Source organism: Pongo pygmaeus, chromosome 1 (genome assembly GCF_028885625.2).
Source record: "Pongo pygmaeus isolate AG05252 chromosome 1, NHGRI_mPonPyg2-v2.0_pri, whole genome shotgun sequence".
Classification (NCBI taxonomy): Eukaryota; Metazoa; Chordata; class Mammalia; order Primates; family Hominidae; genus Pongo; species Pongo pygmaeus.
Genome location: NC_072373.2, coordinates 41,398,974 through 41,425,639, shown reverse-complemented (window position 1 = coordinate 41,425,639; position 26,666 = coordinate 41,398,974). Strand labels below are relative to the sequence as shown.

The following is a 26,666-nucleotide window of genomic DNA, read 5'->3' as shown; positions in this document are numbered from 1 at the left end:
AGAGGCCCCCTGCCTGACAGGGACGGTGGTAGACTTTCAGAACCAGGAGGGACCTTAGAGAACCAGTAGCATTCCATGGAGCCGTAGGGTTGTGCAGAGGCATACAGGGCCCAACACAGGGAGTGGGGGCAAGGTCAAGGGAGGGCTGGTGTGGGAAGGGAAGGTGGAGTGAGTAGGGCTTTGCCTTCCTGTCTGTTTCCATGAGTGTAACTGCACTTGGATCTGGATTCTGTATGAGCCTTTCTTTGATACAAAGTTGGAAACTACTGATCTTTTCTAAGTCCCTTCAATTTATGAAGGAGAAAGCTGAAATTGAGCAAAGAAAAAGGCTTTGCCAAGGCCACTCAAGTGGTTTAGTAGCAGATAGGGCTTTAGGAGGAGACAGGCCCAGTGGCAGGGGCCGAATGCTGAGGACATTGACTCAGCAACAGGACCCACCTCTCCAAGAGTCTGGTGGATTTCTGTGTCTTGTCTTAGCTCTGGCTGGGAGGGGCCTGAGGGCCAGTGCTGCTGTCACAGGCTGGCTGTGAGCAGGAAGGGCCATTCTGCTTTGGTCACTATGTGCTGAAACAGGGAACAGCCCTACCCTGAGCCCCAAAGAGCAACAGGCCTTTCTTCATGGCCACTGAATCCACAGCTTGTGAAGATCTGGTCAAATCCTAAGGATGTTGCTGACCTCTGTGTGATTTTGGATTTGTTATATAATCTCTCTGAGCCTCAGTTTCCCCATCTCTAAAATGGGAGTGAATGCCAGTTGTTTCCTCTGGCCTTCATAGGAGTCAATCAGATCATGTCTGTGAGGTGCTAACAACAGTGCTGGTTACACAATGAAAGTGCAATAGACACACTAAATCATTGCTACCAGATGAACATCACGGCCAGGGAAGCTCACAAGAGTAAGAGGTCCTGGACCTTTCTGCTTAGCACACAGCAGAGCATGTAAGTGACTTGCTAAAGATTTAGTTAAATAAACAAATGACCAGGGAGACTCCTTAAGGTGGAAGAAAAACATGTTTGGGGAAATGGCCAAGAGGAGTGACAATGTGTGCTTCCATTCTCCCTCAGCATCCTTACGGTTCGAACAGGGAAATGGAGTTGAAATGAAAACCAAGGGCTGCCTCAAATGAGGAGGGGCATGAGCTGGGTTCCCACAGCCACTGAAGCTCAGGGTTCATGCAGTCACCCAGATCTCAGTTCTAAAAAGATCCTGTGGCCTTTAAAATCACTCAGGGTCAGTGCCAGGCAGAGGAGAAGTCAGGTACCGTCAGGCTGGGGAGACTCCCTTCCTACCCTCCAGTGTGTGACACTGTAGGCTCTTCTGTGGGGCCAGGGGCACTTTTGGATGCTGCAGCATGCTAGAGGATGGTGACAATGATTGCGGCAAAAGGAGAATTCTAGGTGAGCTTTTCTAAAAATGGGTCATGGAAGTTAGGGGCACCTGTGATGGCAATTAGAACCTGCAAAATGGAGCCACATGAAGATGAGAGAACCAAAGAGAGAGGAGCCTGGGAGGATGGATCAGGAAGATTGGAATACTGCCCGATTTGGGAGGATTAAATAACCCAGCCATATGTTTTTGTTGTTTACTGGCTTTCTGGTGTTTGCCTCTTAGGTGGGGCTCTCCTAAATGGGCTGGGATAATTCAGACATTAATGATTTCTGGAAGAAAACCAGATGGGGGATGGCTTCCAGATTTTCCTTCTTATTATTTCCCATGATGAGTCCGAGAGTCGTCCACTTCCCTGATCTGGAGCCAGTACTCTCTCTGCCTCTCGAGGGCCTTCCATATCCACTGATGTCTGTTCCTCTTCTTCTTTGGTTACCCAGCGAAGATTAGGATCTTTCAAAAGCATCTTCTACTCAGAGACTAAGGGTAAAAGAAACCAGACAAGAAATCATCAAAGTGAATAGATTTAAGGATCACAGGCACTTCATTTAGTTTCAGCGTCTGATGAACGGATTGACTGGTCTTTCCCTCCCTGTGATGGTTAATTTTATGTATCAACTTGGCTAGACTAAGGTGCCCAGTTTTTTGATCAAATACCATTCTAGATGTTTCTACAAAGGTATTTTTTAGATGTAATTAATATTTACAATCTGTAGACTTTGAGTAAAGCAGTTCACCCTCTATAATGTGAGTGGGCCTCATTAACAGTTGAAGACCTTAAGAGAAAAAGACTGAAGTTTCCCGAAGAAGAAGAAATTCTCCCCCTAGACTGCTTTTGGACTCAAGGCTGCATCATCAACTTTTGCAGGAATTTTTAGCCAGCCAGCCTGACCTGCAGATTTCAGACTTGCTAGCTCCCATGATTGCATGAGCCAATTCTTTAAAATCTCCACCCCCTTACACACACAAACACACACACACACACGCACACACACAACCTATTGGTTTACTTGTTTTGTTTCTCTGGAAAACCCTGACTAATACACTTACCTAAAACCAGCTCAGGGTGGAGGTGCCCAGACTCCTTCCTGAGGGGAGACAGGTGAATCCCCCTCTCAGGTCTGGTGAGTGCTCCAGCCCTTTTCCTACTCCACTTCCTTGACTTCTTGCTTGGAATAGTCCTTCTGGGGTCTGTGCCCTCTGCATCCAGCCTCTTTGCTCCCCTCTGTTGCTGTTATCCTCTGCCTGTGGGCCGGCCCTGCCCTCTGGCTCTCAGGGTGAAGAACTACCTTTCCTAGTAGGCCCCAAATCCTTTTCAGACCCTTGACCTGGGCATGCTTTCAGGAGGCCATCGACAGACTCTTGTAGCCAACTGATCCCTGTCTGTGGCCTTAGCACATGGAAATTAGGCTTGATCCACTTCTGTCTGCCACTTCCCATTTACCTGTAGCATATTCACTGGCAGGTTCATAGCTGGTTCTGCCATTGGGTGAAACCTTGATTCATCTTCTATTTTCCTATGTTAGCGTCCATGACTAGTCTCCTAAGGACTTAACTCTCAGGCACCAACTTTCATCTCCAAAACTTCTGTCTATTAATTCAACTTCTTCCCACAGTCAGATGGAGATGCTCATCAATTCCTGCCTGTAGGTCCTGCTTGGCCGCCTGTAAAAGAAGGATGTATGGTAGCTGGGCGAGGTGGTTCAAGCCTGTAATCTCAGCACTTTGGGAGGCCGAGGCGGGCGGATCATGAGGTCAGGAGATCAAGACCATCCTGGCTAACATGGTGAAACCCCGTCTCTACTAAAAATACAAAAATATACAAAAAATTAGCCAGGTGTGGTGGCGGACACCTGTAGTCCCAGCTACTCGGGAGGCTGAGGCAGGAGAATGGCGTGAACCCGGGAGGCGGAGCTTGCAGTGAGCCGAGATCACACCACAGCACTCCAGCCTGGGCAACAGAGCGAGACTCCGTCTCAAAAAAGAAAAAAGGAAGGATGTATGGTTCATTCTTTCTCCTGCTCGTTTACCTATTATAATACTTAGTCCATTACATACATTACCTTATTTAACCCATATTAAAATCTTATTGGATGCATATTAATATCCTCATTTTATTGATTTGAAAATTGGTGCACAGAGAGGTTATGTAACTTGCCCCAGGTCATACAGCTTGAGGATGGAATTCAACCCGAGGCAATTGGAATCCAAAGCCTATGCTCTTAGCCGGGGATACATGAAACCTAGCAATTAGAAAGGAGTAGGGGTGAGGAATCAAGATAAATGAGACAGAGACATAAAGCAAAGCCAGGAATAAGATGAATGCAATAACACGCAGTAGAAATTTCTGTGCATGTGCTTTGGTGGGCTGCTCATTTGGCTCTAAGCTTTTAGCAGCCAACGCAAAACAGGTGGAAGCCTCCTCTGTCTTTCAGCTCACTTGCTGAGCAGAGATGTTTGGCAGCTCGTGGTGTTGATACGATCAAGCGCAGATAATCAGCAGCACCCATCTCCCTAAATTCTCTTGGGTGTCTTATCATGCAGGTTTTACCCTCAAATTGAGGAAACTAGGTCTCTGAGAGTTCTACTGACGCAGTTTGGCAAAATTATTTTGCATTTGTGGTAAAAATGAGATAGAAGTACCCCTAATAAAAGAGATGAATCTTTTTCTTATAGAATAATGATTTGGTATTGGCATTAGATTGTAAATCCTGGGAAAGCTGCAACTTCAGGACTTAGCTTTTCATTCCCCTTTGTGTCCCTAATAGTACCTAGTCTATTGTCATGCTCATAGCAAGTGAGGAAGAGATACCGATTGCATTGAACAAATATGACTATTAGTGAATGAGGAAAAGTGTCTCCATAGGATCTTCTTGTTGCAAGAGGAGGGATCCATTTCTGGGGTGGACTTCCAAGTATTCAATCGTTCTAGAGCTAATGGAAGGTAGTACAGTACAGTGGAAAAAGCCTGTGCAATGTGAAGTCTGGAATCACACCTCTGTGGCTCTACCACTTTGTAACTGTGCAGTCTTAAGTAAATCCCTTAACCTCTCTGAATCTCAGACTAAAAAATGGAAAACTCTTATCATGTGAGCATGAGAAGCCTAAAAGGGAGGATGTTCCAGAGCCTGGCATTTGGTAGGTGGTTCCCAAGTTCCATTCATTCAATCATCTGTTTATTCAGAACATACTTAAGGGGCATCTGCTGTGGGCCAGGGTCTGTGCTCTGTTCTGGGAATACAATAGTGAGCAAGACAGTCCACCTGGTAGCTTCCATCCTCTTCCTTTGCTTCCTTGCCAGAGGATGGTAGTTTCTGCAGCAGGTATTTAATAATAGGGATACCCTAAGTCCAAGTTGTTGAGGGGACAGATGGCGGTGGGGTGAGGGGAGCAACAAGAAGATTGGGGAAAACTCAGGGAAGTAAGGATCCTGTACTGAGAAACGTCCTCCTCTGTCCAAATTTCCCTGTATCCCAGCCTGTTGTGAAGCCAGGAGCCCAGTCAGGCAGTGACACAGGCAAGACTCATCTAACTGCTCTGTCCCACATTGGAGCTCACCGGGGCCATATTGTTGCTTTTACTGAGAAAAGACACATTTTTCACTGCTAGACACTCGAGTGCCTCCAGGGTTCTAGGTTTGCATTTCAGAGAGAAGAGGAGGATGGTTTAAAGTTAGTAAAAAGCTCTGGTGCACTCCCCAGGCCTGAGGCCCACTGTGTTGCTGAAAATGACACACTAATTACATGCAGGCCTCAGCACTGCACTCTTCTCTCCTCCTGACTCCTCATGGTATTATGTTTGCATTTTTCTCACCCTCAGGACCAGCTTTTGCATCTCTCCATTCCATCTGGGAAGGGTGTGTGTGTACATGTGTGCGGTGTGGATGGGGGACCCACAAACACTGTGAACTCAGAGGCTGCTACGTCGGGACTAACAATCTTCCCAATTATGATCTCTTTGAAGCTCTAAGCACACACTATGTTTACCAACATGCACTTGTTTACATGTTTTGTTTTACAAGTCCCAGGCCCCATTCTCCCTTGTGTGCTGGCTGTCCATGTTAGACTGGAGGCACTCTGAAGGCAGGGCCTGCACCTCATCCTTCAGGAAGCTCTACTCTTAGTGCCTGATATAAGGTTGAAGACCCAGAACTCTCCTGGTCCCATTATCATGGAAATAGTGAGGAGCAGTTTGCTTGCATGCTCAGTTGAGATGTCAGATGGATACTTGAGTTATTCTCATCTATTTCTCTTACCAGAGAGCAGAAGTGTCACCCACACACGTTGGAACACCAGAATGTAAAACAGAAAGATGAAAGTACAGAGGAGAGGAGACATGACCTCTTAGGGTTAAGGGACCCCTAAGGATTAGGAGTCCTAAGATCAATTCCCTACCTCTCAGCCTTACTGCGGAATTGTGATGTTTCTTCTGCCTCTGGACTTTGTCTGCCCAGCTACAGTTCTCCCCTAGGCAGGGCCCGCCTTCTTGTCTTACCTGCACTGGATCTAAAAGCACACACTAGCTGGCATCTTTCCCTTTATTTATCTTTAATCCTTTAACTGAAAATGACCAAAAAAAAGCAACCATAAAACCCCTTCTCAATGCATGGTGAAATATTCCTTTTCAAGCATGCTTATGCTTTTCACTACACTACAAGGTTGATGAGGACAAGGATCATGTCTTTCTCATTTATTATGTTATCCCCCAGCACTTACCACAGTGCCAGGCCGTGCTTAATACGTTTTGTACAAACACAAGAATGCACTTTGTATACATGAATGTACAAACACATGAAGAACATGTATTAAGCATGGAGGCAGAGGAGGATCTCATTCTTCTGAGACCTCCCTTCACTCCTGGGAAGGGGTCCTAACTCATGGAGTGCACTAGCTGCCTCCAGTTGGAGGAAAGCTGTATTCTGAGGTCTTGGGGCTAGGGGGCAGTGTTCACCTGCTGGTATAAGCCAGAGTATCCTCTGTGTGTGTGTGTGTGTATATATCCTCTGTGTGTGTGTGTGTGTATATATCCTCTGTGTGTGTGTGTGTGTGTGTGTGTTATGTTGATGATGATGACTGGTACATTAATAAGCTCTGGCTCCAGAGAGAATTCTAAAACTCCCTCAAAACAACTTAGCTCATCTTTCCATGAGTACCGTTCTTAAATATGCCCGTAAAATGTTATTCTGCATATATGCTGCTGAACAATCGGGTTTATTTAAAGATTTAAGGTTTTTTTAATACAGTAAACTTTATTTATATATAACAACAGTACAAATTGTGTCCTCAGCTTGCAAAATAGGAGTGTTTCATATTTACAATAGGTACACAATAATATATTAGAATAACAAAAAACCCCACTTTATTGGAACATTTTAAATACTTAATTTTCTTACAGTTTTTATTCCACAACACCTGTAAAAACAACAAAACCAGACAACCATCATTGTATTTTCTTAAAAATATATATACTACAGATTCCAGTGTGTCAAGAGGAGTGGGTTTGAGCAGGAAAAGTTGTGGGGAAAGGCAGGTGGGCTCCGGCCCCTAGTCTCATGGGATAGAGAGCTTGTCCCTTCTGCCCTTACACACGCAAGAATATCTGTTCTGTTTGGGGGGACCATTTCCATTCTGCCTGCCACCTTCCATGCCAAGACGAAGGCCAAATAAGTCAAAGTGAGGACTTTGAAATGCAGAAGATGTTTCCCACCTTCCTTGAGGCCAGGGTAGGAAGGAGCAGGCTGCACTGCAGCAGAAAGAAGACAGCTCAGGCTGAAGGGAGAGCTTCTCTGCGGTGAGAAGAATGAGATGTGGGTGTCCACAAGAGGCTGAGGAATCTCCAGTTTGCTTATTGGGCGGAGGCCCTGTATGCCAAGCAGTGGCTGTGATCGTGTCTCAGGACTTTCCCTAGCACTAGTTAGAAAATACCAAGAGTGAAACTTTATCCCTCATTCATGGGGATCACTGAGCTCCAGATACTAAAACATCACACTTCAGGGAAGCTAGGGAAGAGAGACTGAGTTATGGAAAGGATGCTACCATTTTTCTCAAAGCATGTTCCTGAGACAAGGCGTCGGAAGGCCCTGAAGTTCATCTCCCAAGTTCCCCGTCGATCTGCTCCCACAGCCCTGTGTCTATGAAGCCACTTTGCATTTTCTCACCCACCGAGCCTCCTGAGTCTCAATTCTTTTCTCTCTGTGCCCAGGCCCCAGGAGTCTCATGCAAGACACAGTGTGGCTGGGAAAAAAATGGCCTCTCCTGGAGCAGCTGCTGGATCAGTATTTACCAGGAGCAGGTTAATGGGGACAGGTGTGGCAACCGGGATGCACCTGGAGATTTATCAGCCAGAAGCTTTCAAATGCTCCCTATTTGTTCTGCCCAGGCCATTCTTCGTCCAGCACACTCATCCATTGCTTCTGTTTCATGCTCAGCAGGGCCAGGGGTTTTGACTGCTATTTCCTGTCCTCGTTTGGTGGAATTGAAGGAAGGTCAGAAGCTCAAGCAGCAGGTGAAGTGCAGCCAGAAGAGATGCGGGCAGTAGAAACAAGAGCAGCTCTCATCGCTGGGGGAATGGCCCCAGAATAAGGTAAGGCAGCTGGGTTGGTCTGCTTTCTTCCTTTGCTGGACAACTTTTCCTACAAAACTGGTACCCTGTGCCACTAGGGGAGGAGAACTGTTGCCTGCTAAGTTGGTGGCAACTTAGCTTCCTGAAGGATATAAATTCGCTGGAAGAAAGAACTTGGTTTTGTTCCGCGCTGTTTTCCCATCTCTAGAGCAGTGGCTGGCAGACAGTGGCTACTCAAGAAGGTTCCCAGATGAATGAATGCAGGAAACAGTTCCCTCCTCCAATGAGATTAACAGCTGATCCATGCTTTTAATGACTGAACTCTGTAAAGAGGAGAACCCTCTGCCAATGGGGGATCAAAATGGTTTTGAGAGCCGTGCTGTGGAGAGAGGTAGGACGGCAAGCACAGAAGCACCTGACCCCATGCAGAGGACGGGAGGCAGCAGCAGGGGCCAGCTGGAGGGAGTGCTCTCCGTTGCCCATTAGCATCCTCTGTCTTGCCAAGCACCCTTCTGGGGTCCTCTTCCTTTTCCAGAGCATTGTCTCTTGTGCAGATGAATGAAACGAAGCAAAGCTGGATAGACTTTGGAGAGAGACTTCCCTCTCTGCCTCCCCCAAGATGAATGGCTTCTTGTGGAGAGGAGCTGTGGCTTTAACACTTCATCCTTACCCAAGGTCAAAATATCCTTAAATTGGATAACAGGGAGAAGAGAGGCCAACCAACTCCCTCTTTTTCTCATCCAAAGGGTGTGGACTTCATTGGTTCTTGGTGGCCCAAAGCGAAGAGGTGTGGAGGAGGAACAGGTGGGCAGCTGGAAACGGGGCAGGGCCTTATAACCTTTCACCCTCATGGCATGGCTTGAGTCCAGCTTTTTCCCTTTTCTTAATTCCTTCCTTAAGGATGCCCCAGGCTACTTCCTTTGTCAGCCCAAGTTCCCCAACTATCTCATGGAATCCTGAGAAATGTGGCCAAACCACTCACAGCCAGCTCTGGCTCTTCACTCTCCACCCTCCAATTGGCCATTGCTCCATCATTCTCCACGCTCTCCACAAATATTCAAGGAAACGCCCCAGGGGCAGTGAATCATCTCCAAAAGTAACTGCTGGAAGATGCCAGGTAGATGCATCGAGTTAAGGGCTGGTAGAGATGCTGCTGAGATGTCCGACTGCCTTTAACTTCCTGGTGGAGCAAAGCCTGGATGCCAGTCTGAGCAGCCGTGCGGCCAGAAAATCTTCACCCAAACAGAGCTCAGAAGTTAGATGGGGTGGGCTGGACTTTTTTATGAGTAGCGTAAAGTCTCCTGGTCACACTCTTCTTGCCTATATCTCCTTTCCTTTTATCTCCATAAATTATGGGCTCTGCGCTGATAAGCTTTGAGTGCTATGAAGAGCAAACACTTTGGCTTAGTGCGGAAAGCCAGTCATTAGTATTTCCTTCAGGCTATTAATAGGGCCCGAGAAACTTTAACAAAAGTGGATTTTCAAAAGAAAGTGGCCTTGGCATGGCTGGTTGTGAATTATAATGAAAACAGCAAGTTTCCTGAGTATTTTGCTGAATGCTTTTCTCTTCCCATTTGTCAACCGCATTCAGGCAAGAAACCAGAGCTGGGGAGACCAGGCAGCGTCTGCTGTGTGGTTAGACAGAGATCCAAAGCTACACGCCAAGGATGGAAGCCAGCCCTCTGCACTCGCTCCCCTTCCCCATCCCTCTCCTGGGAATCACATGTGGTCAGCAGGGCCTTTGGAAATTGGAACCACTTGGAGGTAAAGCAGGGCACGGAGAAGCTGGAGCCCAGAGTTAATAACAGAGAAAATGACCCTGGTCTAGTCTCTCTTGGAGGAGCTGGTCTAGCTTCCCAGCATCATAGCCTAGGATTCCTGACCCTTTGAAAAGTGAGGAAGGGCAGCTTTTTCCTCTTTGTCTTCCCCAGTCCCACCCCTTTGCTTCCACTTGTCCTCCTACCCCCTGACTCCAATGCTGCTTGCAGAAAAGTTGGAGCTGGCTGCTCAGATCCAAGCTAATGTGGGAGGCCTGGACACTCTGATGGCTATCCTGGCCACCAAGGTCCTGACACCAACAGAGCGCCTTTCCTCTCGACGACTCCCACTGGCTTCTATGGGGCCTCTGGACCTGGGCATGGAGCTTTGGTCTCTTTGTTTGGAAACTACACTCAGGAGAATTGGTTATCCATAGTTTTAGGCATCATCAGAAGAGACAGAGAAGGAAAGTCCAGTGAGAAGTCATCCACTTGTCCTTCACACTCACAAGTCCGTGAGAGGCAGAAAGAGAGGCAGAAGGTAGTAACGTGGGCATACCACAGTCATTTCTACTGAGGAAGTGCTGTAGGCCCAGATGGTCAGGAGCTTCCGTATATGAGCGAAGGGTGGTCTCCCCTCTCCAGGCACAAGAGAATGAAAGAAAGAAAGCATAATAATAAATACTGCAGCTTCTGTAACCTATGCTCTTCAAGTATTGCTTGCTGTAAACAGTGTTTGATTTTTGTTTTCTTTTTAATTGCCAGGGACCACTGCATGATTGGAGTGAACTCCAAAGTCAAACACCCATGTCTCCAAATCAACTTTCAAATGGAACCTCATGGAGGCCTGGCCCACACACCTCCAGGCTGTTTCCCCAGGGTGCCTGGTTTATGACAGGGATTGATATGAGGCAGGGCTGCCAGGTGTCTGGTCTGGGAGAAGCCCACCTCACACCACTTCTCATAGTAACTTTAGGGAAATTGAAAGGAAACATATCAAAGACCAGCTCCTCATTTGTTGAGGTTTAGGATTGAATAAAACAAAACAAAAAACAGTAGCAAAAAGCATTGGTACTATCTAGGTACACATCTCCTCTCAAAAGATGAGAATATACAGGTGTGTGGTAGATAAAGCTCAGTTTCCAGTCAGCCAGGGTGAGCTCTTGATGGCTTTGCAATTTGTGCAAAGTTCTGGAAGTTCCATGCTCTTCTGGCTGCCGGGATAATTCCAGGTTTTACTGGCCTCTGTTTTTGCGAAGTGTTTGGTGCATACTTGTGCTCATTCTTCTTCTCCTCCTCTTCCTCTTTTTTTTTTTTTTTTAATTTCAAGGAAAAGGAGACAGTCATTTTCTCTCCAATGTCTCTCAGCATCTCTTTGCTTTCTCTGGCATTTGGAAATAGGCATTATATAAAGAAGGAGGAATGGGAGAAAAGAAGGAAGGGAGACAGAAATCAGAATTAAACAAAAGTTGGACGGGATTAACAGGGCGGCTTTTTGTTTTATTTCTGTTTTTTTCCCTTTTTCTTAAAAAAAATTAAATAAAGTTCTCATTATTTCCCCAATATACATCAAATGAGTTTTCATGCAAAGCAGCAGTCACAGAGGCAGAACTGTCCCCAGCTCGTGCCTCTCGGCTTTGAAGAACCACCTTCTCCTGGCCCCGGGTTCTCTGGTGTTCTCACTGAGGATGGATGATGCCCACTGTCTCTCCCAGCTGGAACTGGCTGTGACGAAACTTGGCTGGCATAGGGAGAGGGGCCCTCCCCTCTCCCCAGGATGGGGTCTTAGGGGACAGCAAGCTCTGGGGCCTGATCCCCATCACTTGTCCTTCCATCTGAGACTCCCAGTGTGACAGCTTGGACAGGTCCCTCTTCCCAGGAATGCGAGGCTCCTCCTCTCAGCTCTCAATGGACATGGCATTAATGAGCTGCTCCACCTTATAAGCCAGCCGCTGCCGCCGTGCCTGCTCATCCTGCTCAAGGGCCCCGATGAGCTGAGGAGCAAAAACAAAGGCAGGAAGACTTCAGGACTCAGAATAGAAGACACCGTTTTCCGGAGTCCTTCCCTCTTTGCCCTCTGTCTACCTTTCCATTCTGCCTTCATGCACATAACCTTAAATAATTTAAATGATTAACTGAATGAATACATGCACACACACCTATATATATATATGTATGTATGTATGGTGTTTAAAACATTATCTGGCATAGGAAGCGCTATGCAAGTGTTAATTATTGCTACTACTACTACTACTTTCAGGTTCCATGCTAAAGAAGCTTTGTGAGTTTTCCAAAGCTGTCCTATTCAACCTCTATTCGTATTAGGGTCCACCTGTCTATCTGAAATGTAACTGACAGGATCTGCCCGAGTGCAAAGAATAGTTTGATTCATTAAGAGAGAATGAAATTAATTATACAATACTTTGAACCGAAAAACAAATGATTAAAAGTGTTATTTATTGTGTTAACAATGAGTGAAAGACAATGAAGCGTATAAAGCCTTCAGTGAATCAGGAGTTGAGTTGCCTCACAAAGGAATGATAATTTTTGAGCTCATGGGCTTCTGACTCCCTGAATGTGTTTTCTAAATGGCCATCTATTGTTATTTAAGGACTGAGTCAGGCTTCCTGCTCCTTGCCTGTTGGTTTCTGTCCCTGCTGGGGCCCTGTCTTACCTCCTCACTATACTTGCTGACGTAGGAGTAGATCTCATTGAGGGCACTCAGCATGTTGAACTCCACGGCGTGCAGGCGGGACTGCTCGGCGAGGTAGGCATTCATGTCCTGGTCACTGATGGCTGGGAGCTTGGCGATGTCTGCGTAGTATCTGCCAGAGACAGGATAGGCACCTTGATGGAGGCCTCAGCAAACATTTACCTATAGCTACCCCGGGCCGGGTCCTTCAAGGGCACTGACGTACCCAGTTGCTCCTGCCTCCCTATTTCTGTTCTGATGTGGCTTCCTCTGGCCTCTTGCTTCATGCTGAGGTTGAGGCTGAAGGCCAGAGTTTCTTCAGTAGATTCCATCTAGCTGAGAGCTTGTGGCTGCGGTGCCCAACAGAGTGGTTAAAAGCCCAGACTTTCACCAGGCTCTTTGTGTTCAAATCCCAGCTCTGCTACCTGCTAGCTGTGTGACGCAGGGCAAGTTATTTACCCTCTCTGTACCTCAGTTTCCTTATCAGTAAAATGGGGATAATAATAATATTGGCTTCACAACTCTGCTGGACATTTTAATGAGATGATACACACAAAATCTTTATCAGAATGCTGAATGCTTAGCACATGCTCAATGAATGGTAATTAGGATGATAATCATCGGACTTCCAAGGGCACAAAGCCACGCAGCAGGGGGCGTGGGCAGGGAGGGGAGTGGGAGGTCCTGAAGAGATGACAGACTCCGTCGTCTGAGTCCTCAGTCAGTGATGACTATAGAGCGGGGAATGGGTAGGGAGACAGGGGTATGGGCCTGTCCTGAGGGTGCTACTGACCTCTCCACCCAGCTCTTGTAACTGGGGATGTCCTTGGCATAGAGCAGCTTGTTGGAGGGGGAGTCCTTGCCCAGCCGGTGCTCTGACGTTGAACAAGAGTCCATGAAGGTCTGGGCCACCACAGAGAGGCAGGCATCCGTGATGCTGCCCTTGTGGATGTCAAACACGAACTGGGGGTTCTTAATCACATTCACCCAGAAGCGCAGAGGGAGGCTGTGGGGAAAGGCAGAGCAGACTTGAGAATGCACGTGGGCCGTGCCCCTTCTGCTGCCCACTGATATTCTTCCCCCTCAAAGGTCAAATGGTCCACCTGAAGGGGCAAAGGAGTAAAATGGAAGAAAATAGGTACAGCCAGGGTTAATTTAGCCTAAGCTGTTACTGACCTGGGAGAAATGGAAGGAGAGGCACGTTGTACCCTAATGGGGGCACTGACCCTGATCTCTAACATCCAAGGGGTGGGCCTGGGTGTGTTCTGTTCCCTTCTGGGAGACTTTTCTAAAGGCCTCTGTGCCCCTAGGCAAGCCCAAGTACAGAGGACAGCACATTTTCTCAGGGCTTCAAACAAAGCCACCAGGCTCCTGGAGTCCCTTCACACTGCCCGTGTCCGGAAGAAGGCAGGCAGCAGCCCCAGGCTCAGCCTCAGAGCGGGCACAAAGGGTGCCACCTGCGCTCCCCGCCCAGCCCGGCTGCCCAAGCTACTTCCCAGGGCTGGCCTGGCCTGGCTGGGCCGAGGAATGGGCTCCCCTGGGGGAAGTTCTTTCATGACTCTCCCCAGGGCATTCTTGTATCTGGGCAGGGGCAGAGGGAGAAGTGGAGGCCATTGTTGGCATCCTGGGAATGACTCACTGTAGCTCAGAGATTTTCCCACCCCAAGAGGAACCGATCAGTAGTTAGGAGACTTCCTTCTGCAACTCGGGAATTTATAACCAGAGGAGAATGAGTTTTCTCTGCTCCTTAGACCATAAAGCAGATAAGCCCATTTACTCTCCTTCAAAATCAGAACAGCTGCTGGTTTTACTTCCTTTTCCAGCTTTGCCTTCTCTTCCAGCTGCCTTCTGGGCTTTAACTCTTTTGACTCCTCTGTGGAACCGGCCCTGTCGCAGGCTTGTCCTCCAGCCTGAGATGACGTTCCCAGCTCCCCAGCTTCTTCTTCTCTCCCCTTCTTCATCTTCTGTTGACTCTCATGGGCCCCAAACTTTCCCAAATGTCTCAGTAGTGCCAGGTCTTGGGGAAGATCTGCTTTACGCAGCCTCAAGCCCTTCCACCATGATTTCTGCCTATCTTCCAAAACACAACAGGATCCCTCACTTTCCTCTAGCCTGGGAGAAGCTGCTGCAGCTGAGAGCTGACTCATCTCTTCTGCCCTCCCCTTCTTCTGGCAGCCTTGGGTAGTTTCTGGTAATCTTTCCCTGGACATTTGCTATTGAGGTCTGGATAAGGAAACTCTCTCCACACCAAGATGCCAGGGTAGTGCATTTCTATTACTTGGATCTGGCCAGCACACAGAAGGCACAGAGATGTGGATAACCCTGGACTTTCTCGTGATTTCCCCTAAATTGCCCTCTCCCAGCACTGGGCTGGGGATGCTCCAAAGCAAAGGGGACAGGCATGTGCTGTCCAGGGAATGCAGATGGAAGGCCTGTCCTGGCAAAGTGGACTGTGGGCTCTTAACCCCAGGGCCACCCCAGCCTGTCCGTTTCACTCCACTGTGATCAAAGTTGCAGACTGAGGAAGGATCAGTGACCACAAGACCCGGGAGGAGGAAGGAAGAGATGGGGCTGGGGTTGGCTTTTTCCAAAGTGTTTTGTTGGTTGCTAGGACTTTTGATTCCCAAATAACAGCCTGGGCCCATCTGTGTCAGCTCTGTTTTCTGAGGAGACCGCTGACTCCAGACAGCTGCATGGGCTGCCTGCCCAACCCAAATGCCTGGACCTCCCCTCTCCCCTCTCTGTGCTCTTTCCCAAAGAAAGCCTTTTGATGCCAGCTCTTGGCCGGGTCCTGTCTGACCTGAAAGCCAGTCCTTAGCTTGGTCTGTGGTCCAGGTTCAAAACCCATGAGGATAAAGTCTCATACCAGGGGCCTGAGGGCTTCTCCTACTGCTGGTCTGGTTGCAGAGGTGACTTTAGGGGAGAGAGTCATGCCTGCAGGGCATTCTGCCTGCTGCTTCCTGAAAGCTATGGCGCCAGGATAATCACTTGGCCTTAAGAGATCAAGTTTGCAATGAAATCCTCCCTGTCAGTGGGCTCAAGTCTATAGCAGGTGTGAACTCCCTCTTCAGTGCTGACCAACTTCACCGGGGGTCTCAGTTTAATTCAGGGATTCCCCATCTCAGGAAGTGCCTTAGAACTGCCCCACTCAGAATGCCCCACGATGCCTGGCTGTGAAGCTCCGCTGCAGGCTTCAAATGCAGCTCTTTGCATAGGTTCCCCCAGCTCCCTTCTCCTGAGAACCAGAGATCTCAGAGCCAGGGGAGGAGGCTCTTCTTGGGGGACTGGTCACAACCTGGAAGGGCAGAACTCAAGGGTACATCCTATGGCTGGGCCTCAAGCCAGGCAGGCCCCACTTGGCACAGGCAGCTGGGGACCGTGTGGGCTCTGCAGAGCATATGTGCACTGTTTGTTTCAGGAGCTTCGGATCACCCAGCCCCAGCTGAGAATAGGCTACCCTCCCACCCTCCCATCTCCTGGTCCTCATCCCTCTTAGCTCCAGGCCTCTCCAGGCTGCACCTCCTGCTGCGCTCCCCGAGGGTTTACCAGTTGCTCTTCCAGGTGTGCCGCACATCTGTGTCATGGATGCTGTGCCTGTCTGCCTGCTCATCTAGGAAATCAAACATGTACTTGATGGCCAGGGGGAGAGCGCTGCCCCGGTGCACAGTGCTGAACAAGGTCTCAAACAAGTCATCCACGAACTTCTGCAGGGTGCCCTGGAGGAGGGGTGGGGGAGAGTAAGATGGAGGGGGGTGACGGCAGGTAGCAGACAGGCATACCAGATGGTGCCTTGGACCCATCCTGCCTTGGAAATTTGTCTGGGACACGAGACTGTGCAGGCAGTGTTGCGGGGTGGGGAAGGGTACTGTTGGTTAGCTGGGGAGGTGGGAGAAACTGGGTGCGCTGTGAATCCTGGGGAAGAATCTCTCCTCCAACCTGCAGCCACATTCCACATAGGGTGTAGGCTCAAGGTCTTTGATAGGAAGACAGGAAGTGCCCTGAGTCCGGGCTTCCCATGGGTGAATGAGGGGGCACAGGCTGCAAGCCAGTCTGGAAACAGTATCCGAGGAACAAGCTGGAGGACTGGGTGCCTCCTGGCAGGAGCACAGCAGGACCAGGAGAGTCTGTTAGGAAGGTATGAAGAGGCTTAGGATGTTAGTGGCCTGAGACAAGTGGTATCTGGAATGTGGAATGTGGGTGAAGGGTCTAGACTCAAGAACCACCTCCCCACAGGCAGAGTGCTGATCCACAGGGCTTTGGAGGGTCTCTGGGGCAGGAATAAGACTGGGCCTGGCTCCCACAGTTTACAGGCTCATGGCAGACCTCTGAGGGTCAGCAGAAACCTCTAGCCTTTTCTGTTATCTCTTTGTTGGTCTCTTGTTGTTATGCTGAGCATATTAGGCAAAGCTAAAATGGAGACATGGGGTCTCATGGAATATTTCTGGGCCACTCTGGGAGCAAGTCTGAGAGCTGTAAGTTGGATGCCACTGTATTAAAACTTCAGTGCCATTGTTGGAGGTCCATCGGGGAGAGTATTTGAAATCTAGCCCCGCCTGGAAAACATTGGCTCTTTGATTGTCATACTTACAGGCTTATTTTGTTACCTGCTAGGAAGGCTAAAAGATGCAGCCTCACTTCCATCAACATTTGGGGATAGCTGGGGTGGGATGGGATGGGAAGAAGCCACCCCTTGGATTACTGGCAGGGCCAGGCCTCTGTGCTTTCCCTCCCATTGTGGCCAGAAAGGGGATAGAAAGGCCAGCATATCTATCCAACTAATATCAGCAAGAAACCCCACTGCCTTCGTAAAGCTTAAGGGGTCCAGAGGGAGAGAGTTACTCTTCTGAAGCGAAACAGTAGTCTCAAGAAGTACGCAGAAAGCAAAGATACATTTGCTATTTTTGCCAAAGGGTAGAGAATAGCAGTGGCCTGATCCTTTGGAAGCCCTGCCCAGGGAACTGGACTCTCTCTCTCTCCCTTTTTTTTTTTTTTTTCCAATTTTTTCCTCTTTTTTTTTTCGTTAGTGGAGATCGGGTCTTGATATGTTGCCCAGGCTGGTCCCATACTGTTGGGCTCAAGCCATCCTTCTGCCTTGGCCTCCCAAAGTGCTGGGATTATAGGCATGAGTCGCCAGGTCTGGCTGTACCTGGACTCCAGACATCCTTTCTGTGTTGTGGAGGGGCAGGACGTGCTCCTTTAACGAGCACTCCCTGGTCTGGGCAGAGCGGGAGTTACCTTGGTGGCCAGTAGTCGGGTCAGGTAGATCTCGGACACCATCTTGCTGCCCCGGTCACCCTCCTTCTGGTCACCGTGGTCATGATTCTTCACCAGATGCCACACTTTGACCCCACTTTCCAGGTCTGGGGTGATCATCGGGGCCCGGGACCGCAGGCTGTCGGGGCTGCCCGTATACCTGAAGGAGGAGTCTGAGGAGAAGGGGGTGGTGGAGGGCTGTGAGTAACTGAGTCACCGGCCTTGCTTGTAGAATCCTTCCAGAATCCCTGCCCGCCTGCTGCATACACTCAGAATAAACTCATTTCAGCTGAAAGGGGACCGTTGGGACCTCATATATGGCAGGCTATTTTAGGGATCCTTGGTTGGCATGAGGACAGAAGAGCCTGAAGGCTTTTTTAGAAGAGGATTTATAAATTTTGTGAATTAGAGACACCCTTGGGAATTTGGGAGTCCCCTCTACTCTGACACTCCCAGCAATGAATAATTAATAGGTAAAATGTCAATAGGATATTTTCGTCGGTGCTTTAATAGAAATCTGGATACTAAAGAGCTGCAAGTTGTAATTCTCCTCTTGGGAGTTAAGGGTCTCTTCTTGCATGGGGCCTGGGGTATGGAATTTCCTGAGCCCTTTTTGGTGCTGCTGGGTTCAGTCCTGTGGTGCCCTTTGGTTGGGAAGCCCAAGGCCTTAGTGCATACATGAAACCAGAGCAAATAAAATAAGGGACAAGGAGGTGCCATAACCTCATTGCCCAGAGGGCCTGGGGGCCCCAGTACTCCTCGGACTAATTTATTGATCAAACTGGGACACTTTTGAGAGTAAAGGGGGGCACTCTTAATAATTCAGCCGGGACAACAGGCATAAACTGGACTGGCCCAGGCAACCTGGGATATATGAACCCCCAGCCAGGTGCCTTCCTGGTTCTGGGCCACTCTGACTCCTCTACCAGGCTGGGATATCAAAGAAAGGGCACATGGTGCCACCTGCTCCCACGGCTCTGAGGGCGCTGGCTGCCTGGGAATGCCTGGACTAGGGAGGACAGAAACCAACTGGCAGGAGCCTGTGATTGGGCCAGCAGCAGCAAGGGCTGCCTGCTGTTAGAAGGGGTAGTGAGTGGGCCCTGCTAGGTCACGGAAGACTCTGCTCTGAGCTGCCCAGTCTGCCCTCATGGTTCTCACCGTATCTGCTGATGGACGTCCGGGAGATGCTGGCAGAGGCAGGGATGTTGTAGGAGGAGGTCTGTTTGGGGACCAGAGCCACCACCGACCTGTCTGACACCTGAGAAGGGTACAAAAGGTACAGTACAAAGGTGAATGTAGGTGTCTTGGGAAGTTAGATAGTCAAGTATTTCTAGAGGGTTATAAGATAGCTGTGGGGTAGAGAGCAAGGAGTACAGGAATACCAGAAACAACCATTACTGCTGTTTTTTGAGCTTTTATCGGTTAGAGCTGCATAACCCAATATTTGATTGAGCATTGGAAATGTGGTTAATCCCAACTAAGATGAGCTGTGTCTAAATTGAGATGTGCTATAAATATACATTACATGCTGGATTTCAATGACAGTATGAATACAAAGATAAACTATCTTATTAATAATTTTTAAATTGATTACATATTGAAATGATAATCATTTTAGACCAGTTAGATTAAATAAAACATGTAACATTAATTGATCTTTTTATTTTTACCTTTTTAATGTGACTAATACAAAAAGTTTAAATTACACATGCGGCTTGCACATGTGGCTTGCATTAATTTTCTACTGGACAGCACTGGGCTAGACCCAGTCTCCCATCCACTTGGCGAGCTATGCACAAGTATTCCCATTTTACAGATGAAAAAAAAAATGGAATCATAGGGAGGCTACGCAACCTCTTAAAAGTCACATAATTCATACATGGTAGAGCCAATATTTGTAGCCAGGTCTGTCAGGCTCCAGAGCACATGTTCTCTTCATTATATATTCTAACTTGGAATTTTATTTCGAGTCACACTGGTCTGAGGCCCATTTTCCTTTTGGCTCTGCTTTCTTTCTGGCCTGGGTCCTATAATGCCTGGATCACTTCAAATAGTTTCATCAAAAGGGCAGCCACTCTTGGGGACTGAGCGAGAAAGATGGTGTCTTGTCCTATCCTCTATGAGGGCGCCCCAGCTCAGCACCCAGCCTGCAGGGAGAGGGCTGATAAATGAGGAGCCATATTGAAGACATTTGGGGCCATTTTGATTTAAGATTACCCTCCATCCAGTAAAAACAGAGAATCTCCAGAATCGTGGCGATCCAATTAAACCCCTAATGCAGAGGGAATAAAACAGCTATAATAATGTTATGGACCATAAAACATTCCTATTAAACCATTTTTTATTTTCACAATTTTTATGAACTTTATAAGTTTGATTTATAGCTGCACCAGTCATAAAACCATCTTTCTGGGTCTTAAATTGTCAGTCCCTCTCTCCTACCAAAAAAGAATTAAATGTGGGGAAGTCAAACTATAAATGAACATTAGTGCTAACGAGATTCCCTGATAGCAGGTTTTAGTGGTGGTGTTTAATTTTACCCTCCCTATAAATCTGCAGAAGCCTGGGAAGTTTTTTAACATCTCTTTGTTAATTAAGATTATGCAGATTTTCTTCTGCAGGGGCTCCAAGGACCTTTGACTCCAGAGAGGGTAACAAGAGGGCAGTGCATTGACTTGATGGTATAAAGCTCCAAGGTCCTGTGCCTAGAAGGTGCCAAGGCTCCATTAGTTCCCAGGTAGAGTAGCTCCCTGGACTTGTCAGCCGTTGGTACCATCAGCACTAGGACTGGGAGGGGGGCAGTCTCTACCTCTGTCTTTCAGGAATTCTCCTTACAACTGACAGCCCAGAAGTGATACCCGGAAAGCTTGGCAGGGGCAGGAGTTTACACTCCCAGGGAGAACAGATTACATTATCATTTATAGTTTCTTGTCACCTAATGAAAGATTCACAAGGTGACTCAAATGACCACAGTTCAACTCAATTGCAGGTCTAGTCACTAAACCTCTCTTGTCCTTGGTTTTTCTCTGTCTTAACCAACAGGTGGTGCAAGTCCATGGTCAAGATGCCTGGCTGGATCTGACCTTGACTCTGCTGCTTACTCGCTCCAGGACTTAACCTCTCTGAGCCTTAGTGGTCAGTGGGGATAATAATTGCATGTAGTTTGTGGTGAGAATTAAAGAAGTTAAAACACAGAAAGGCTGAGAGCGGTGCCTGGTATCCAGTGAGCATGCAGTAAGTGTTGGTATTAGTGTTGCTATTATGAGCATCATCATCATCATCATCATCACAGTCTCCCAAAGGGAAGAATACTCCCTGCTGTCCCCTGTCACTCAGGGCTAGCATGTGGGAAGTGACTTGCACTCAGTAAAACTCAGTAAATATTTGAGGACTGAATGCATACATGAATGATAAATGACATCAGGGAATTGAAAGTGCTTTGTATGATCAGCACCATAAGAACAAAATAGTCCCTTCTTCTGATTGGGAGCCGTAGGCTGGAAAGCCCAGTGACAAGCATTAGGGTGTCAGAGACAGAAGCAGAAAGACCCCACTCCTGCCCTTTAGAAACTCATGATTTGGGGGCATCATGTTATTTTCTTTTGTACTTTCTTATTCAGCTTTAATTGGCTCATTACAATTGTTCTACTGGATACATTAAGCACCATATGAAATGGTGGTGTTTGGGCATGTGTGTATGTGTACAGAATTAACAGGGAGTGATGAAAGCTACCTTATCTGTAAGTACAATCCTGGGCACCTCACACTTTCACAAGTCAGGGTTGTTATCTCCATTTTACAGATGAGGAGCCCAAGGTGCAGAGGTTAAAGTCACACCACCAATGAGTGGGGAAGCAGGGGTTAAATACAGCTTCTAAAGCCTCTTCTCTTTCCACTGCACCACACTCATGTCCTCTGGGCAGGGGTCCAGGCAGGGTGTTAGGATGGGAGGTGCAGGCGAGTCAGGGGGATGGAGCCTGGAGAAGAGCATTTTTGGGGACCCCTGTGCCCCAGCTTCCTCTGTGCCCGTGGAGGCTCCTGCCAGCTCCAGTGCCTGGTGGTTGGCAGCTCAGTGCCTGACAGCCCAGCCTGCCAGCCCCTCTACAGATCCTTCTTTCCGAGACAGCGACATGGGAGGATGTTATTAATCAGACGATCCCATGGGTCTTGCAGCCTGAGGCGCTTCCTCTGGTTGGTTTAATTTCCCTTGGTGTCTCTTATTTCGTTTCTATTTTAGTATTTTTTCTGAATCCCTACCTGTCTACCTGTGCTTAATCTTACAGAGACCCCCAGCTGCGAGTGGTTACCATGGGAGGGGAGAAGAGGCGGGAGTAGATACCTCCTTGATCTTGTGTTCTTTTGCTGGGATTTTTCTTTTTTTTTGACTGCTCATTCAGTGTGTCTGCCTGTGTGCTAAACACCTCACCTTCTGTCTTGAATCTATTCCATAAAACTGTATGGAGCAGGGTTCACCAGGAGCCCCATTTTACACATGAGAGAAAAGAAAGCCTGAGTAATTTTCCCAAGGACACCAGCTACTAAGAGGAAGAATGTAAGACCTGAAGAGAAGTCTATCCAATACCCTGCTCCACTGTAAGTCAGAGGTGTGGGCTGTGTTAGTAAGATGCTAAAGAGAGAAAGTGCCAGGTACCTTAAGGTAGTTGTCCATGTGGAGGGCTTTGCAATATGCATTTGATTTTTGTTGTTGTTGTTTTGTTTTGTTTTTTGCAAATGTGGAGGTACACAGAATAGAAATGCCTAGGCCTTACCCCAGACCTGTTAAATCTGTTTCAGAGGGTGGAGTCTGGTCACTCACGTTTTTTATCAGTTCCCTCAGTAATTCCAATGGGCAGCCATGGCTAAGAATCCCTGTTCTATGCTCCAGCAGGAGGAGGAAAGCAGGGAGAGGAAAATCGTTTTCAGACTTTTGAGGCCTTAGAGCAAGGCTTAGCGGGAAGGGAACATTCTGGGAAGCTGAAGAGGGGAAGAGACACCCCCCCTCACCTGATAATGCATCAGTGTGTTGAGCCGCTTCCAGTCGCCCTCAATCTTGGTGGTGATGTCCTCATCTTGCAGCACGACCCGGGCGATCCGGCCTTGGCGCCACTCTGGGTGGAGGGGGTGGTGCAGGGAGCAGCGTGAGAGGGATGAGGGCTGTGAGCCAGTGTCTCCCAATTGCACCTTCTCTAGGGACGTGGCAACCCGGCCCCCTCAAGCTGGTACCAATAACAGAGGCTAGAGACATCTAGGGCTCCATGGGCCCAGGCAGCAGAGGAAACACGTGGACCTCCCCAGAGACAGCCACATCTGAACAGACAGTGCCCAAAGCGGAAGCATTTCACATGGGCCTCACCTGGCCAGGACACAGTCATGCCCCTGCAAGGGTTGTGGGCAGGGCAGCTTCCCTTCTTTCACCCCTCAACCCCTGCCCTCACACTCTGAGTCCAGGCTTCCTACCCAAGTCCATGTCCACCGCCCTCGGCCGCTGGGAATAGGGCACATTCTTATACACGGCATCAAGAATCTTCTCCTTGACCTGTGTGATGGTGTCACAGTTTAACACCTTCACTGGGATCTCTGGACTGTTCTCGTTGTCAGGGTTGACGCAGTTCAGGATCTACAAATAGGAGACAGAGGGCGAGCAGGACAGGAGTTGAAGGAATAGTTTGAGGGAGAGGGTCAGGACCTCAGAATCTTCTTTTTCCAAAGTTCACCCTCCTTATAGGGGAAATAAGGGTACTTTTCCGGTCTGTGACTCAGTTTCCCTCACCTTCCTAACATCTGCCAAATGAGAGCCTGAGTCATTGTGTCCACTTCTTCTTTCTCAAAGCACCAGGACTCTACTTTCTAGCTCCTGGATGGATTAGGGGAGACTATAGGCCTGGAATGAGGCACCCTCGGTGTTTAGAGATGGCTCTACATGTATCAGAGACTAGTCATGCACTTCCCCAAAGCCTCTATGTTAGGAACCAACATACATCTTTCTCATAATACCAATTACCCAATAACTAATGATGGGTGAACTTTTTTCTCCCCCAATATTATCTAGGATAAACCAAGGCATAGAGTGCTTGGGATAGGGGGGCAGGCCTGCCCACCTTGCTCTTGGTACACTAAGTTGCCCTTTGGGCTCACCCCAGACCAGCCTCCCATCCTCTTTACTGACCCCCTAGACTGCTTTTATGGACAGAAGGCAGAGTAAGGGGCAGAAGCAGAAGATACATATGTGGGCCCGGAGCTTCTGGCTTCCTCACCAGGGTTTTGTACTCGATCTGCTGCCGGATGAGCTTGTCCTCGCTCAGGGAGTAGCGGGCCTCGCCTGTGATGGCGTCAATGGGGCCCTTCTCCATCTGCTGCTTGATGGCGCAGTATAGCATGAAGAGTGGCTCCCCCGCGCACTCCTGTGGGCACAGGCAGGGCAGGAAGTGTGGTCACGGCCTCCTCAGGTTTGCACGTTTTCCCTTTTCTCTCTCGGAGCGAGGCCAGTGGAATGAGGGGCTTTAGCACACCCAGTCTAGGTTCCTGCTCCTGAGGGAGGGGGTCCCCATGCAGCCCTGTGGCCAGGATCTGAGCAGCAGTGCCATCCTGCCCTGGACGCTATTTCTCGTCTCACTCCCTTTCTCACCTTTAGGAACTTGTGCAGGAGGAAGGCGAACCAATTGGTCAGCATCTTTTCAGCCACAGACTCTGTCCTGGGGAAGGGAGAAAGGGTAAGGGGCAGTCCTTCACAGAGGAGTCTCCATGGTGGGGCCTGGGCTTGCCGTGAGGTCTCCCAAGAGAACAATGGAGCATGCGAGAATGCAGGGCGGGAGTCAGGACACTTGGGTCCCAGCCCAGCTTGCCCAGTAACTAGACTGTGACCTGGGGGTAGGGGTGGCTTCTTCCTGGGCCTCAATTTCCTATGAAAATGGAGAGGTTGGCCTTTTCAGCCCTGATGGTCCGTGGTGCTCTGAACTGCTTTGGATGCATCTGAGACAGGGTCTGTGGATAAGGGCACCTCACTATCCCACAGGGCTATAAAGAACCGGTTCTCCCAACTCACTTCTGGCCTCAAAGTGATAACTAGAGAGTTTCCCAGTCCCTCTGGGCTTTCTTGCATGCATGAGCACCCTGTTTTGCCTATCTGGAAGATGCCTGGTCCCTTCCCCTCCAAACACACTCATGGTTAGACTTTCTTGGGTTCAAATCCTGATTCTGCCATACATTGGCTGTGTGACCTTGGGCAAGTCATTTAACCTCTCTGGTTTCAGTATTCCTATCTCTAAATGGAGACAGTCATAATAACATCCACCCCCAATGGTTATTGTCAGGGTTGAATGAGTTAATATTTGTAAAGTGCTAAGAAAAGTGCCTGGCACCTGCTAAGCACTATGCATTAGCTGTCATTATTGCTGTCATGTGGGGTCTTGGATCCCAGCCCTCAGGTAGAGAGCAGTGCTTAAGTGTTTTGCCAACAGGGGATTTGCTCATGCAAGGGCTGGCCCCCCTCCCCTTCCCGTCCCAGGGCTACAGATCTGGGGATTTGGGAAGGAACAAAGCGGCTGTGACAGACCCTCAGTGAAGGGGATGCCGGAGGGGTATTTTAACTCCCTGCACGTGGTGCAAATTATACCCTCTGGTTGCAGTAAATCCCAGGCATTTGCCAGGGCTGCTCAGCAATCTGGGCTGGGAGAGAGTGACAATGGCAGAAAAAATTGTAGCTTTCTCCCGTGGCTCCTCCCAGCACCATCTCCCTGCATTGTGCTTGAGATTAGCTCTAATTTAAATACAACAGTTCTTAATGAGAGTTTCTAATGCTCAGATTGGCAGGATGGGGGCTCAGTACTCATAAAACAAAGCCATTCTTCCTCCCTCCTCACCCCACGCGGGGCCTGGAAGCCTGAGACCTTGCTACGGGAAGGCTAAAGAGGAGGGGTGGTGAATGGAGGTGGAGCCCTCCAGCCCCCGCTGCCCAGAGGACTCCAAAGCTGTGCCCAGCTCCCCACGGCCTCTAGAGAGGGTGGGCTCAGGGGATGCTGAGGTCTCCAACCCTCTCCCCTGCCAGGGAAAATGCAGTGGGCATGTGTAGTGGATGTTGTGATTCAGATCCAGGAAGCTGAGCTCAGAAGGCACAGCCTTCCAGGCTGTCCAAACCCCTAGCTCAGTGCTGCGCAATAGAACCTTCTGCGATAATGGGAATGTTCTCTATCTGTGCGGTCCCGTATGGTGGCCACTAGCTGCAACGTGGCGACCAAGCAATTAGAATGCGGCTAGGTGCTCAGGCGATGGAGGAGCTGGATTTTACATTCTATTTCATTTTGATTTGTAGCAGCTACCTGTGGCTAGGGGCCGCTGTGCTGGACAGCACAGCTCTAGAGGCACGGGGAGGAAGAGACTGTGAGATAGGAATTATTTTTCTCATTGTGTCTAGGAGGAAACTAAACAACAGAGAGGTTACAACACTGGCCAAAAATCACAGAGTTAGCAGGAGGCAGAGCTGGGACTCCAGCTGAGATCCGAGCAAAGGTCTGAGCTCATCCATCACACCTGGGTGACTTCAGACTCTGTAGTCTCCCTGGGCTGAGGGAAAGTCAGATTCTGCCCTGCAGAGACGTGAGGACACAGGCTGCTCTGAATGGGTGCCCCTTCTGGGGAGTGGGCCTTCTCATGCTGCTTGTGGGGCCTGCTATAATGAGGTGCTCTGTCCCCATTCAGACTCCTGCCACCCTCTCCACCCACTGCTGCGGGCCAGACCTCCGGAGTAGCAGCTTGGGGTGGTTCTTGTTTTCCAGGTTCTTATCGATGAGGTCAGAGAGCAGCTGCTTGAGGACATCAGTGGCGTACTCCAGGCGGCCCTGCAGGCCGGTCATGATGAGCGAAGCCACGTTGCCCCGGTCGCGCATGGAGAAACTGCGCTGCAGCTCCAGGGTGCGGATGAAGGTCAGCAGGAACACCTTGTTATTGATGAGCTGAGCAAAGAGCTTCAGGGCCTTCTCCACGTGCTGCTGCCCGTTTCCTTGTACCTGGGGTGGGGCAT

General features: G+C 48.9%; 1 protein-coding gene across 1 annotated transcript in view; it reads right to left on the bottom strand.

Annotated features, from left to right (window-relative positions):
- Positions 1-6,615: 6,615 nt before the first annotated feature.
- The window catches only part of PLXNA2 (plexin A2), a 221,766-nt gene continuing 201,715 nt past the window's right edge, over positions 6,616-26,666 (bottom strand). The window contains exons 22-32 of the mRNA XM_054449421.2: positions 26,384-26,652; positions 24,276-24,342; positions 23,905-24,051; positions 23,108-23,267; positions 22,655-22,758; positions 18,809-18,908; positions 17,633-17,823; positions 15,944-16,113; positions 13,191-13,403; positions 12,380-12,530; positions 6,616-11,699 (exon numbers count right to left, since the gene is read on the bottom strand). Coding sequence (XP_054305396.1) covers positions 11,604-11,699; positions 12,380-12,530; positions 13,191-13,403; positions 15,944-16,113; positions 17,633-17,823; positions 18,809-18,908; positions 22,655-22,758; positions 23,108-23,267; positions 23,905-24,051; positions 24,276-24,342; positions 26,384-26,652 — 1,668 coding nt within the window. The 3' untranslated portion in view covers positions 6,616-11,603. The remainder of the gene's footprint in view (positions 11,700-12,379; positions 12,531-13,190; positions 13,404-15,943; positions 16,114-17,632; positions 17,824-18,808; positions 18,909-22,654; positions 22,759-23,107; positions 23,268-23,904; positions 24,052-24,275; positions 24,343-26,383; positions 26,653-26,666) is intronic.